This window comes from Vombatus ursinus, unplaced genomic scaffold (genome assembly GCF_900497805.2).
Source record: "Vombatus ursinus unplaced genomic scaffold, bare-nosed wombat genome assembly UNPS02014830.1, whole genome shotgun sequence".
Taxonomy (NCBI): domain Eukaryota; kingdom Metazoa; phylum Chordata; class Mammalia; order Diprotodontia; family Vombatidae; genus Vombatus; species Vombatus ursinus.
In genome coordinates this window covers 43,920,407-43,935,941 of record NW_020954608.1, presented here as the reverse complement: position 1 = coordinate 43,935,941, position 15,535 = coordinate 43,920,407, and the positions used below count along the sequence as shown (strand labels likewise).

The 15,535-nt window shown below is 36.0% G+C and overlaps 1 protein-coding gene across 1 annotated transcript in view; it reads right to left on the bottom strand.

Moving 5' to 3' along the window:
- Window positions 1-15,535, bottom strand: part of GYS2 (glycogen synthase 2) — a 59,220-nt gene that overhangs the window by 12,143 nt on the left and 31,542 nt on the right. The window contains exons 8-12 of the mRNA XM_027838758.1: window positions 12,293-12,399; window positions 7,990-8,049; window positions 7,079-7,157; window positions 4,687-4,800; window positions 2,551-2,677 (exon numbers count right to left, since the gene is read on the bottom strand). Coding sequence (XP_027694559.1) covers window positions 2,551-2,677; window positions 4,687-4,800; window positions 7,079-7,157; window positions 7,990-8,049; window positions 12,293-12,399 — 487 coding nt within the window. The remainder of the gene's footprint in view (window positions 1-2,550; window positions 2,678-4,686; window positions 4,801-7,078; window positions 7,158-7,989; window positions 8,050-12,292; window positions 12,400-15,535) is intronic.

Sequence of the window (15,535 nt, the reverse complement as noted above, 5' to 3'; positions counted from 1 at the left end):
AACATAAATTAAAAGGGAATTAAGGTATTACAAACTGCTTTAAGAGATTTATGTGGAGTATTCAATAGTGAGTAACTAACTTCATGGCCAATATGAACTATTCAAAAATGAAACTAAACTCATTGAAGCTTAACTAACTAATTGATGTGAATAGCACTCTGGCTTCTTTTGGAGGACAGAAAGTCAATTGAATAGGTTATCACGTCCTACCTATCAGTAATCCTCTTTACTCTCTTCTCTCCTCATTCCTCCCTGAAGAACCTAGAGTTTTGGTGGGTTTTTTAAATGCTGGTTAACTTGCTTCTTAGAAGAAACCTAAACAGTGAGATTATATTCTGTGTCCATTTATATAGGCCAATAGTTTCCTCTTTCTATTGCAAAAATCCAGAAGGGCCTTTCACTCTGTATTGTATACTTCTTTGGACACTAGTATTTGCTTTTTGCTACAATTGAGTTTCTGAAGATTTTCAAAGTTCTTCATTGTTGTAGTCAAACCTATGATCCATAGTCCTCCAACCTCCGCCTTCCTTTTATCTGGGTCATTGTGTTGTTGTTTAGTCATTTCAGTCACATTTGATTCTTCATTGGACTTTTCTTGACAAAGGTACTAGAGTGGTTTGCCATTTCCATCCCCATATCATTTTACAGATGAGGAAACTGGGGCAAACTGGGTTAAGTGATCTGCTCAGGATCACACAGCTAGCAAGTGTCTGAGGCCAGATTTGAATTCAGGAAGATGAGTCTTCCTGACTCCAGGCCTGGCACTCTAACCACTGTACTGATGGGGTGCTGGGGTGCTTGTATTCAGACCTCATTTCTAAGATCATATTTCTCTCTAACTTCAGAAACACTATCCCTGACAGTTTCCCTCCAGCCCAAAGACCCTATCTCTGGCAGTGACTCATGAGTGGGGCCAGTGAAGCAAACTATCTCTCCCTGTTACAAGAACAAGTTGACCTCTGTAGAATTTCCCTTGTACTACCTTTATAATTGGTTTCCTTAGTCATCCTATGTGTTTTACTTTATGCTTTTAAAAACATTATTTTGGGGGCAGCTAGGTGGCACAGTGGATAGAGGACCGGCCCTGAAGTCAGGAGGACCCGAGTTCAAATCCACCCTTAGATCAATCACTTGACACTTACTAGCTGTGTGACCCTAGGCAAGTCACTTAACCCCAACTGCCTAAAGCAAAACAAAACAAACAAACAAAAAAAACCATTATTTTGAAAAGGGGTTCATAGGCTTCTCTAGACTGCAAAAGGGGTGCATGACCCACAAAAAAAGCTAAAACCCTCTAATATAGAGGAAGTTAGGTATAAAAATGGATATGGGGAATGCACTTAGAGTAAGGAATTCCTAAATTCAAATCCTGCCTCAGACACTTAATAGCTGTGTGACCCTGTATTTCTCTCTGCCTGTTTCCTCATCTTAAAGGGAATAATTAAAGTATTTACTTTTGGGGCATTGTTGTGAGGATTAAAAGGTAATGCATGTAAAGTACTCTATAAATCTTAAAGCACTATATAAATGAGAATTATTATTATTATTATTATTTATGGTCAATGTCCCATTGTTCATAGTAATGGATGAGAATAGAAATGCATAAAATGATACATTGCTTTCATCATGGTTTTCTAGAATTGCTTCACTTTTTTTTAATTTCATTGAACTTATAGTCAACTTTCAGTTGGTTTGTGGGTTTAAACAAGAGAACAGGATTGACCTGGAATTGCAGACAGAGGGGAAAAGACAGGTCTATCCCGGAGGTAAGGACCAGAACAAAATATGAATTATGAGGAATATGTATATATTTCTAAAGTTGTGTGTGTGTGTGTGTGTGTGTGTGTGTGTGTGTGTGTGTTTATGGAAGCTGAGAATTTCTACTGGCCAGCATGCATTCATCTTCAGTGTCCTGTTATATAATATATACTTATTAGATTAGCTAATATAGTTATTCCTTCCACATCATGACTTTCACCATCATGGTTTCCTACATATAGTGGGTTGATATAAGAAGCTAAATGTTTTTTGGGGGGAGTTTTGAGGAAACTGCAGATGACACATGAAGGCCAGCAGACAACAGAGAAAAAGTTTAAAAACTTAGAAATGCATAAAATATATGTATAGTATTGTATAATATCAACATGTTTTACCTTTTAATACCATAATAATTCAGATTTCTTCTCTGGTATGAAGGAAGGGACAAAAAATTTTGCATGGATTTTCCAGATCTCAGGACACCATACCCCTACATTCCACAATGTGGAAGGGACAGTTGTATTTACTATTTTATGCATTTCTATCCTCATCCATTACTATGAACAATGGGACATTGACTGTAAGCCATTCTTTGCAACAGAGATTTTAAAGATAGGTAAGACCAAAAAAAAGCAGTTAAGGAAAGTCAACTGACTCCTAACTCATCTGACAGTATGCTCTCAACACCCAACCATGTGCATATGTATGTACGTGCACACGCATACACACACATACATACACACACACACACACACACACACACACACACACGTCTGTATATATAATACTAACCTGGAGTATAACCCCAGGGTTCGTAGTATGATGGAAATACTCCAAGATGACAGCCTCTGACGAATTCTTCATAATCCATAGGTAATAATGGACTGGTTGAGGAAAGGAATTCTGGATGTAGAATCACCTAGTTAAGCAAAACTCACATGAGAAAGAACAGGAAAGGAGGAAAATAAAGCATAAAGGTATCTCATTGCCTATATGATCAAATATAGTATCTAAAATCCTTTAACTTTTAGAGTTTTGTTTTTGTTTTTTTGTTTTTTTTTACAGCATGGCTTCCTCTCATCTTTCTAGACTTGTTATTTACTATTTCCCTTCTTGTCTTCAGTAGTTCTGCCAATCTGGCCTTCTAGCTGTTCCTCACATGTGGCATTCCATTTCAATGCACTCCCTCCTCACCTGGGCCTCTTAGAATGCTTTGTTTTCTTTAAAATTCAGCTTAAGGGCCACCTTCTACATGATCCTAATCCACTTAGCATCATGTTCATATTGTATATATTTTGTACATATTCACACTATATGTACATTCCTCTCCCTTGTTAGAACATAAGCTCCTTGAAGGCAAGTGCTGTTCCATTTTTGTCTTTGTATCTCCAGCACCAAACAGTGCCTAGGACATAGTAGTCCCTTAATAAATGCTTGTTACAGATTATCTTAATTCAGTAGTATTCATTTTTATAGAGGATGTAAAAGATTAAATTAATTGGAATTAATTTCTCCCAATAGGTCTCTAGATCATTATCGGTGCAAATTGATTGACATAAAATAAGAACCAACAGGGACTTTCACTAAGCTTCAGACAGGGATATTTGTGAAATTTTTAAAAGTATTCCATTTACTTCAGCAGACATTAAACATCTATTATGTTCATGGCATTATGCAGGGTTCCAAATTAATAAACCATATATCTTCCTTTTATTGATTATTTACAACTTTTTCTATATATATATATATGTAGAGAGAGAGGCTGTTTGTACATAGTTTGCATGTTGTCTCTCCCAATAGACTGTGACATTCTTGAGAGCAAGTACTGTTTTTGCCTTTCTTTGTATCTCCAGCACTTAGCACTATGCCTGGTGTACAGGAGGTGCTTAATCAATGCTTACTGACTGACTGACTATTGTAGAGTCATCAGCTTTTTGGTATGACACTGTTATTGAAATTCAATTGCCAACCTGAAGTATAGAAATTGTCTCTCCTGATAAAATGTTGGTCCTTGAGACTAATAACTTTTTCATCTTTATTTTTGTGTTTCTAGTGCCTACCATAGTTCCTGGAACATTGAAGGTGCTTAATAGATGCTTGCTAATTGGAAAAGCAAACTGACCACTGAATATCTAGTTGGGGAAAGCCCATATTCCATCTAGCAGTATGGGAAAACTAGAACCACCCACATACAAAATCAGTCCAGGTCTTCCAGCAAAACAAAAGGACAGCACAAAAAGAAAAAAAAAAAGTAGTAATACATTAAGTCTTTCAGGGATAGATCCTAGATCACAGAATCAAAGAGTAGTGAAAGAGATCTTAAGGATCATCTATTCCTCTATCTTAATTTTTAATATTGAGAAACTAAACTCCAGAAAGATTAAATATCTTGTCCAAAGTTATGTACCTAATTAGTGGCCAAGCCAAGATACAAATCTGGGTATCTTGATGTCTAATCTAGTCTAGTCTAGTAGTTTTGTTTGCAAATGAAATCATAGGCCCCAGTCCAAAAAAGAAAAAAAAAGTGACAGTAAAACATGCTAAGAGGATTTACTTGGTAAAACAGTCTTTAGAGGATGTGCCAGAGGGTTTGTCCAGATTCAATGCAATCTCCTACATTTGACTTTTATCATAGAAAGAGAACTTTTCAGAATTCTGACCTTTAAAACATTTTAAGTTCTGCAATAATAGAGTTAATAATGTTTATTATATTCTACTACTTCATGAAAAGCAGAACAGTATATTAATAAACAAAGATTTCAACAAGTGAAAATTTTAAATTCAGATTACAAACACCACATTCTTCAAACAATCTGGTAAAATGAGGTTATACTGTTACAACCTGAGCTTCTCATCTATGTCCTGTAGTAAAGATCTATAAATGAGAATTTAATTTTCCAAAACATAGATCAGAACAATTAGCTCTACCTTGACTCTGTCTGTCCGGCTGTTGAAAAGTCCAATCCTCCGGATGGTACTGAGGATGGGATCAGTGGAATCATCGATCATGTTGTGAGTAGTCACTGGAGGCAAGCTTTGTCGCTAGGGTGTAGGATGAAGAAAAAAATAAGTTTTAGAGATAATCCATATGTGATTGGAATCAGCAATAGCTGATTGTCAGCATTTCTTCATTATAATAACAGTGTCCACTTATTAGCATGCCATGGTTTACAAAGTGCTTTCCTCATAACCAAGAAGGTTATGTAAGTGTTCTCTTCATTGTGCAAATGAGCATTTTGAAGTTGAGCAGTGAAGGGATTTGATCAGTCACAGAGTTAGGTTTCACAATGGAAATTTGAACTGAGGCCTTTTGATTAGAGGTCGCAACTTCACCCACTATACCATAACATCCTTCATTTCTTGATCTTCTACATGTAGAGGAGCCATGTTCTCCTTGGGATCTACATCCCAAACAAACCTATGGGGAACATAGCAGACTCTTATTGGAAGGGAACATTTGAGACGAGTGAAGATTTCAACCAAAGAGAGAAGAAAATGGCCAGGGAGCCAGCAAGCTGCTGTGTCTGACATTTCACACCAATAAATAGAAGGCTTTCCATTTTCCATCCTGGGATGCAATCACTGCAGAAAGTTTCTTAGCTATAGTTCCCTTCCAAAATTTCGGATCCAGTGGTTTGATACAAGCCTTCCAGTTCAACCAGGGGTCAAGTTGCTAATAGCCCTTTGTCCTTTCCTAAGTTGCTTCCTTATGCTGAAGCAGTGGCACTAAGTGCCAAGAGAGTGGGCTTACAAGTCTCTTTTTCCTGTTTTACTAGTTTAAATGCCTAGGTTGATAGAAAAGCTGGTTGTGAGCAGTGGTTAAATAGGTGGTGAATCCCATCAGGTTCTAGAAACCAGAATGTGGCCATGGGATGCTGCATTATGAGGAGCTCATTAGAGGAGAGATAGATAGATAGATAAATAGATAGATAGGAAGGAAGGAAGAAAAAGGGAAGGGAGGTGGGAAAGAAAGAAGGAAGGAGGGAAGAAGTGAAGGAAACATGAATTTATTAAGGCCCTACCTACTATGTGCCAGGCACTGTGCTAAAAGTTTTGCAAATATTATCTCATTTAATTCTCGCAACAACCCTAGGAGATTGATGCTATTATTATTTCCCATTTTATAGTTGAGGAAACTGAGGCAGGTAGAAGTTAAGTGCCTTGTCCAGGATCACACAGCTAATAAGTATGTGAAGTAAAATTTGAACTCAAGTCTTCCTCACTCCAGGCCCAGCACTCTACCAATATGGTACCTAGCTACTTCTGGAAAGGAAGAAAATGGCCAGTGGATTGGAAAGCATTAAAGAAGCACAAAATCCTTCAGTTCCATTAATCAAGGGTGAAGTCAAAGACATTCAACTTTGGTCAGGCTCTAATGCCTGGAAAATAAAGGAATCAACTGAGAAAGAAACTCAGGATGAAGATTGATGTGTATACATTGGGTAAATAAGATGTGGGTAGCATTCAAGGAGTAACACACATAATCTACCACCCTGAATCTCTATATTTTCAAGAACAGTATTGGAAAATTGCTTTTTTTTTTTTTTAGATGGCAGACCTCAGGAATCCACCTGAAAGTACTGTTATGGGCGTCATCATAGTTGTAAGATGAGTTCTTTATAAATCTCTTCCTGAGATGTACCATTTTTCATACTCCAAAGCTCCTGGATTCAAGTGCTGGGAGTTACTAGCTCCCCTTACTCCTTTATACATTTCTTTGGTGTTCTCATGTACTCTCTTGAGTAGTCTCAAGAACTTGTTTTTCCTATTCTATAAATTGATATGAAAAAACTTAAAATTCTCTCTAATTCCCTAGAAGTTTGGGAAATGAATGGTGGGAGATTTATTGTCCTGAAAATCTTTTCTCAAAAGAGGGCATTGGATTATTTTCTGTTGTGTTGTCTTTTGGTATTTTTCAGCACTGCTTATCTTGGTCACATTGCTTGAAGATTTGCTTTATTATTATTATATACTAGCATGTTTATCCCCCCTCTATAATTAATCCCACCAAGACTATCCCCCCATACACAGAGCAGCTGGCCATACTACAATTTAGCACACATACATTTTTCTATGGTACCTTACATAAATTGTGTTTTATACATTTACAAGGGGAAATGGTTCACTGAAAAGATTATGCATGAGTAGAGAAAAAACACAATTTAGGTGAAAATATTAGAGCTGCCTTTCTCTCTTTAGGATGTGTGTGTGTGTGTGTGTGTGTGTGTGTGTGTATGTGTAAATCAGGATTTTAAAATACCCATTTTCATTCTGGTTCAAATTACTGAACTGAAGCATGGAAATTTTTTTTCTTTTTTACCTGAGTGGAAAAGATGGCTCTTTTCATAATTGTCACATCATCTCGATCCAGGATCTTATTCAAATCAGGAATTTCTCCTCTGTAGAGAAAATATATAGAATAAAGCAAATTAAACAAAGCAATTCCCAATAAAAACTCAAAGTTTGTGAAAGGCATGGAGGAATTCCCTTTCAACAAAAGTACTTCCCGTCAGCAGAGGGTTCTAATCAATTTGATTATTTATGCAAGAGACATTTAAAATTAACTTTCAAGGAAGTTAACTTCACCCCCTGAATGGGATTCAGTCATTACATTTGGCACACTCCACCGTACCATTTACTAAAGCTCTATCTGCAGCATACAGAGTTTTCTATGGAGATCCCTAATCTAAGTTGGACTGGTAACAGCAAATGATCCAGCCCACCCTACATCCACCAATATCCATTCAGACCACCACCATCACCACAAGTTAACTAAAAGAAAAGCTTCTCTATGTAGTTATTTACAAAGGCCTCAGACTATAACTCAATCCACCATGTAAAAAGCCTAGCAAGCCAAAGATGACTTAGATTTTGATTGCATAATGACTTCACATGTATAATGGATATCATATTGCTTGCCTTCTTAACACATTGGTGGGGGCCAGGGGGAGAGAGAGAATTTGGAACTCAAAATTTGAAAAAAATGAATATTTTTTTAAAAAATAATTTGGTTGCATGTTTAAAGGTCATTTTCTCTAGGTATAACAATAAAATTTATTCTGTTTGTATCAAATTATGGGATATATAGTATCCTGGCCTCCTGACTTAACACATCTTTAGAAAAGTCTTTGTACATGGTGTACATATAGTACTTATGTTATAATATATATTCTAAATAGAAATTGTTTTTAAAAACCTAAATATTTGAAATGATGTCTTCAGGGTACCTACCTTAGTAGTGCATCATAGAGTTTCTTTCCAAACTTTTCTTTCACTGAATTTGCAGTATCCCTGTTTAAAATGAGATATTTTAGAATTAATTTTTGGTGCCATAGTTTGTCTTATTTAAAACTTTGAATGTTATTTTAAAAGCCCTTCTTTTTCTTCCTTTGAAAATGTACTGACAGCCTACCTATTGGGAAATAGCTAAATAAATTACAGCCTTTAAATGCAATAAAATATTATCATGTCATAAGAAAGGATGAAATGGACAGTTTCAGAGGAAACTAAGAAGATCTCTATGAACTGATCCATAATGAAGTAGGTGGATCCAGGAAGTCCAAAGGAAGGAAAACAAATACTTGGGGAAAAAAATAAAAATGAAAATTTTTAAATGAAGAAGAAAAGAATTTGTGCTGACAATTGAGAGTTTAGACTAACTCTACCTATTTTCTATAGTGCTTCCTCCTCCTCCTTATTATTATTTGCATTCCATCTAAACTATCCCAAATTGTTGAGAATTTAGTCTATAGTTTATATAAAATTTTAATTTTAACTTCTATCAACAAGTACAGGAATTCAAATATATGCATACATATGTATATATGTATATACATACATACATATGTGTGCATACATATATTAAAATGAAGATATAAAAATGAATAAGTGAAATGAAACAAAAAAAATTGTAAATGATTGTAGTTTGTATAGCTTCTTCAGTTAATGATTCTTAACACCAATTCAAAAATGTATATATATTAACTTTTGCACACTAATAGATCTACAATTTTTTATGATTTCTTTTTTTTACTTTTTCTGTTAATTTAATATGGATATATTGCTGTTATTGTTGTCTTTAATTACATAATTATAATGAGAGCATATTGGTTTTTTTGGTTCTACTTAATTTATTCAGTATCACTTCATATAGGTCTCACATTTTTAGAAATTTATCATATTTGGTTGCTTCTTAAAGGCACAATAACATTTCCTTGCATTCCTATGTAATGCTTTCATTCAGTCATTCTCCAACCATTGGACATCTACTCTTTGCTATTACAAATGGTGCTGCTAAGAATGGTTTTATGTAGATGGGTCTTTTTTCCTTCCTGGCAATAAATTCCTTAGGGATATAGTCTATTAGTATCTCTGGGTCAGAGGATTGTGAACATTTTTTGGACATTTATTGTATAATTCTATTTTTCTTTCTAAAAACATTGGACAATTTCTCAACACCAGAAAGAACAGAGTGCCAGTTGTTATTATAGCTCTGCCAATTAAAATTTTTAAACCACAATACTTTAAAAGTATCTGCTATGACCAATGCACTGTATTAGGCACTGGGAATACAGTGACAGAAACAAAACAGTCCCTGCCCTCAAAGAGCTTGAAGTCTATTGAAAGGATGAGATATGCATAAAAAAATGTAAAATATATCCAAAGTAATAAAAAGTAATTTCAAGAGGGAGATAGTATGACTTTGGAGATAGTACAACAAGAAGGATCACTTCTGTAAAGTCTCGGAAGCAGGAAATGGAAGTTCATGTATAGAATACAACTAGGACCTGGTTGATATGACCTCCTAGAACAGAATTGTGAAGGGTAGGAACAAGGATGAGACTGGAAATAAAGTGGGTGAGAGGAGTTGGAGAGACAGATTATTGAGGTAATTAATGCCAAACTGAGTATTTTATACACTTTATTATTCAAGAGGAAATAGGGAGCCACTGAAGAATTTGAGGTGATAAGGTCAGGTCTGTGTTTTAGAATATCACTTTGGCAATTGAGTGGAGGATGGATCAGAAAGGGGAGACAATGGAGGCAAGGACACCAACAAGGAAGCTACTAAAATAGTCCGTGTGAGAGGTGATGAGAGCCTGAAATAGAGTAGAAGCTGGAAAGTCTACCATTCTCATCCACCCACCCACCAAACTGGCTACAAGAGGACAAAATACAATTTAGTTTTACTTTCAAGCTGTGGGCAACCACTGTTTTACATATTGAGAGGGAAGAAAGAGTCATGAACAACTCTAAGGTCACTTAAGCAGCAAATGGCACTAGAAAGCTATGGAAAGACAGACTAAGTTGTTATGTACTACGAGGTTTGGTGGGGGGGAGTGCTTCCTCCATCTTCCCTCTGTGGAAGAATAGTTTTCTTTTAGGTCTTTCCTTGTTCAGGGGTGGAGTTTTCTTTTAAAACCCTTAGTTCTTCCAAACAGTGGCTGCCCATATAGGTAGCAATGAAGACCCTGTTCAGGTTTTCCACTATGAATTTGTAGTGGGTAAATTAGGAACTTGGACTCAGTGGTCTTGAAGGTCCCTTCCAGCTCTGACATTCTTGGGAGTCTACAGAGACAAATGAGGCTCTTATCTTGTTCCAAGAGTTTTCTTCCAAGATTATGGGGAGAGGAAGGTGGTTGTACAATTACAGAACCATGTAAATCTAAAGCACATTTAGATGATCTAAATTGTTGTAAAATTTAATCTAAATAATCATTTTCCCTGCATAACATTTAATTTTTAGGGTTGTTGTGTTGTAAAATGCTTAACACAGTACCTAGCACATAGTCGGCTCCTAATAAATGCTTATTTCCTTCCTTCCTTTCAATGATTTTTAACAAATGTTTTATTTTCAAATAGAAATGTCTTATTTTGCATTTAAAGTTTTTTTTAAAGTGTCTGTCCACAGCTTGGAAGTAAAACTAAATTATATTTTGCCCTCTTATAGCCAGCTTAATGGGTGGGTAGATGGAGAATGGTAGATTTTGGGGCCAAAACTGAACACCAGCCAGAGTTTATATACTGAATTTTGGCACCATGGATTGAACTGAAGGGCAACAGGTTTGCTGTTCTCCAATGACATGGATGAATCCCAGGGAGCCAGGGACAAATATTCCAAAGTTTTCCAGTGGCAATCTGAGATGGAAGAGCAGGAATTGCCCATATATTTTTTTTTTCCTGAGCTTATTTGTATATCAAAGATTTATATTGTTTCATTTTTTCCTATAGAAACACTCAGAGATACTATGAAATATAAAATCATATGTTTTTATCTTCAAAAAGTATAGCTGGGTTAGCTGATTCTGGGGTGAGGCCTAGTTTCCCTTGAATTAAATCATATTCTAGATTTGTTTCTTTTCTTTTCCCAAAATTGGGGTTCCTGGATGAGTCATTCTTAGCTACTTGGAAAATTCTTTTTTTTTCTAATCAATTAAACTAGTTTAATAACATTGTGCTTACAGAGTTGAATTTGAGATTTTTCTCTTATGGCACAGGATGCATTTTATCCATCCAAAGGCTGAATTTAAACTTTAGTACTTTTGAGGAACAGTCATATGCAATTTCTTGAAAATGGTAGTTAGGCTCTTTACTCCCAGATTTTCCTCTTGATCTGATTACTCGAGTTACTTCTTTGAATTCTGTTTTCTAAGCTTATCATCTTTGCTTGTAAAGTTTTCAAAATTTTTTCTAGTTTGGATATCCTTTGGTCATATTGGGTGGATTTGCCTTCCAAAATGAAAATTTCATTTCTTACCAATTCCATGCTTTTATTCATATCTACTACCACTTTTTCTACATTGATGATCTTCATTATCATTTTTTCTTGGGCTGTTTCTATAGATACTAGTACTTATGCATTACTAAACTGAGATTTTTCTTTGCTCTTATCAGCTCTTTAAAAAAAAAACTGATTTCATTCTTTGAAAGTGTTAGGTTTTTTTTTTTAAGAGAGCCAATTTGATGTGTATTATACTAGATCCAGCACTTTTTCTGGGTCATTGTTGAAGTAATTTTTTAAATTTTTCCTTCTAGAGACTTTTCAGGATTTTTCAATTTTTAATATTATTGTTTTGGAGGTTTTATTTTTTTTCCTACTTGCTCATTTTCTTGTTCTTTATTTTTTCTTTCTCTGAGAGACTATTCTTTTTTTGAAGTCCTTTGGTGGTCCCATTTACATGTCTGTCTATCTAACTATTAGTATTTCTATCTCTATTTGTATTGGGGATATTGAAGAGTTGTGTTCTTTCCAAACTTCTTACTCTACTGTTTAGACAAAAACAATTTAATCAATTTTTAAAGAAGCATCTCATGAAATGTCTCCAGACAGTTCAATCCAATGTCAGTGTGTCCAGCCATGCAGATAGCCGTAACTCAGCATAGTACATTAACTGAGCAAGACTCAAATGGAATTCATTCCCTAATAATCTTGAATTAAGAAAAGGGTGCTCAAGAATATGTAGTATAGAGCAGTTTTTAAAAGAAAATCTTTTCAGGCTCAAAGCTCAAGAGCATTAACAAGAACAGTGTTTACCATAACTGCTTTCTCACTGCTTGTCCTTTCAAGGTTTCCACGTTAAAATTATTTGTCTTGGCAGGCATAATGAAAAACACCACAACTGTGACATCACTTTTGTGCACCTGACAACAGAAAAAACAACAAGAAGTGCCAAATGTTGAAGATAAAATGAAAAATATGGTAAATTGATTTTTAAACCCTAGAAAAGGGCATTTATATTTCAATCAGTTAAAGAGCAAAGATCCTCATTTACAATCTACATCATGTAATTTTCTAGCCAAACTAGAAGCCCTCTTTAGCCTTCTGAGTTTTCCTTTAATAGATCAATTTAGTTTTTTTCTTTCACGCTGGCTTTTTAACTTATAATTTTGTAAAGTTAGAAGTGGAAAAAATTAGGGATTAGGACATCTTCACCACACAATTTTCATAGCTTCTATATTAGTTGAACCTCCTATACTCTGCTTTAATCAACTAAGTATTCTTATCAAGTGGTGCTTCTCCTGTCTTATTGCTAGCAAGTTCTTACTTCCTGATACTCTTATTCCTGAGATTCAGAGTCACTTTCTTTCAAGGCCAAAAAAAATCTTTCCTGTTGCCTTTTCCCTCACCCCCAATTTTCACCAATGTAACTCAGTCCTATTTGTCCCTGGTCACTATTCTCCTTTCACTGTACCTTTTAGAACAACTTTTTTTTTTTTTGGTTAGGCAATTGGGGTTAAGTGACTTGCTCAGCTAGTAAGCATAAAGTGTTTGATCTGAGGCCGGATTTGAATTCAAGCCCTCCTGACTTCAGGGCCAGTGCTCTATCCACTGTGCCACCTAGCTACCCCTGAACAACTTCTTATCATTAACAAACTCTCCATCATTATATATCTCTTCTTATACTCTCTAGCTCTTTATTGCTTCTGAGATGACAAAAACAAAGCTTTCTCCAGAATACACTTAATCCCTTGTTGCAATCTCAAGCGCAAGGTTTTTTTTTTTCCTGTGATGTGCCAAAAACTGAGCCTAAAAGAGGAGTAAACTTATGCTTCCTCTCCACTAGAATTTCCCAATCCTATGTCTGGTACCATCATTTAGCAACCTCACCTTGTTTGAGGTTCACTCCATCCATCTGTATCACCTTGTCCAGTTCCTCATGGTAAAATTATCCATGAGCTTTTAGGTAGGCTTCCCCCCTTGTTCAAGTATGCCTGGATAACAGCTTTCATTTATACTCCCAGATTTACCCTCACACTTAGGGATTGAAATATTTAAGTTTCAATCTCCTTGATCATCCTAGTCTTCCAATTAATCAGCACCCTCAACTCTCATAACCTACATTTCAATTCTACCTCAGCCACTCTTCTGGTTGAGCGTATCTTAGAATTCACTATTATCTCAAACTATTCCACCTTCATGATCTTGAATTCCCCTTTGTGATTATAATCTCCCATCCTTCCATTTCTCCCTCTGCCTCATCCCTCCTAAATCTATTGTTCGTCCCTACTGTGATCTCCAACTCCTCTCTGTTCTCCCAGTCCATCATCCTTCCTCTGGTATCACTTTCCTCCCTTCATGAGTTTGATGCTATCAGTAAGAAGTCAAGTCGTCTTCTACCCTTGAATCTCCCTTTCCCCCTTGTCTTTCCATTATTCCTTCCCTGCAAATTCTCAGCCCTGGGTTACTTTGCCATCCATCTTCTCTGTTTCAACTCATGAGCTACTGAACACTGCTAGATAAATGTCACACTACTGTACTAACAAGATCCACTACAAATTCACTTTGAAAAGAGAATCTCAACTAAGCCCTGATTGATAAATGGCAATCCTTTTATTTTTTCCACAGCTGAATCTTTACTACACCCTTTGCAGTGATTGTTCCAATACTTTCTCCTCAAGTCATCAATGCCACACCACCCCACCTCCCTCTCAGTAATTTATCTCTCTATTTTGCTGAGAAAATAGAGACTCTTTATTGTGAGTTCTATCACTTTCTCTTCTCTACACTTTAAAATCTCTCTTATTCTTTTATCCATCCTCTCCTCCTTTGCTCTTGATTACATCCTCCCCTTGTCCGACCGGGCATTCCCTCACTCAGATCTTTAATCTCAACATCTACTTGCTTCCTCGCTGTTTTGAAGCAAAGGATGTAGAGAGTTTCCAGATGGAGGTAATGTGGTCACTGACAATGAAAACTACAGAGGTTAAGAATTACAAAAACAGGAAAAAATTAAGAAAAACAAGAACTAAAAACTAAGAAAACTTAGATCTAGGAATTTGGCAATTGAAGTGGGGAGACACATAGGATGATAGGTTGAGCGTGTGGCAGCATCAAGTGAAAATATTACAAGAGTTGAGGCCTGAGTATGTTTTTAGGCAGTGAAGATAGTCTCTTACTGTATAGATCTCTAGGTAGGGAAGGAAAAGAGTTATATTCAGAAACAAATATACATTCAGAAAATGTAAAAACAAAATAGAAAAAAATTTGAAAGGATTCAAGAAATATAGGATTCTGATATGTTTTAATTTTCTATAGTTGCTCTTATTGGTTGCATGTTTTGCAGTTGTGTTTAGTTCAGAAACCTTACATGCCAGTCAGCAAGCTAATAACCATTTATTAAGTAACTACTATGTTGTTATTGTTGTTTGTTCTCCATTCTCAAAAAGGACCATTATATCAGGGAGGTGATGCCATGACGTGCAAGTGAATTGGATTTAAGTGAGGGAGGGCTGACTATATACTAGGCAGGCAGCTAGGTGGCCCAATGGATAGAATGCCTGGCCTAAAATCAGGAAGAAGTCATCATTTTCCTGAGTTCAAATCTGGCTTCAGACATGGAAAAGCTGTGTGACCCTGGGCAAGTCACTTAACCCTGCTTGCTTTAGTTTCCTCATCTGTAAAATGACCTGGAGAAGGAAATGGTAAACCACTCCTGTATCTTTGCCAAGAAAACCCTAAATGGGGTCATGAAGAGTCAGACAGGACTGAAACAACTGAATAACAACTATCTACTAGATGCTGTGCTAAGCAGTGGGAATACAAAGATACAAAGAAAAGCAATTCAAGGAGCTCAGAGACTGAAGGGGAAGACAACATGCAAAAAACTGTAAATAAGCAGTATGTAGGGTCAGTAGAAAATAATCAACATTATGAGTGAAGGTACTAAAATGAAGGGGAATTGGGACAGACTTCCTTTAGGATATGCTTGTTCTAAATGTGATTCAATGTAACTTTGAAGAGTATCTTTCAAGTAAAAGCAAGCATTTTGGCAATGGA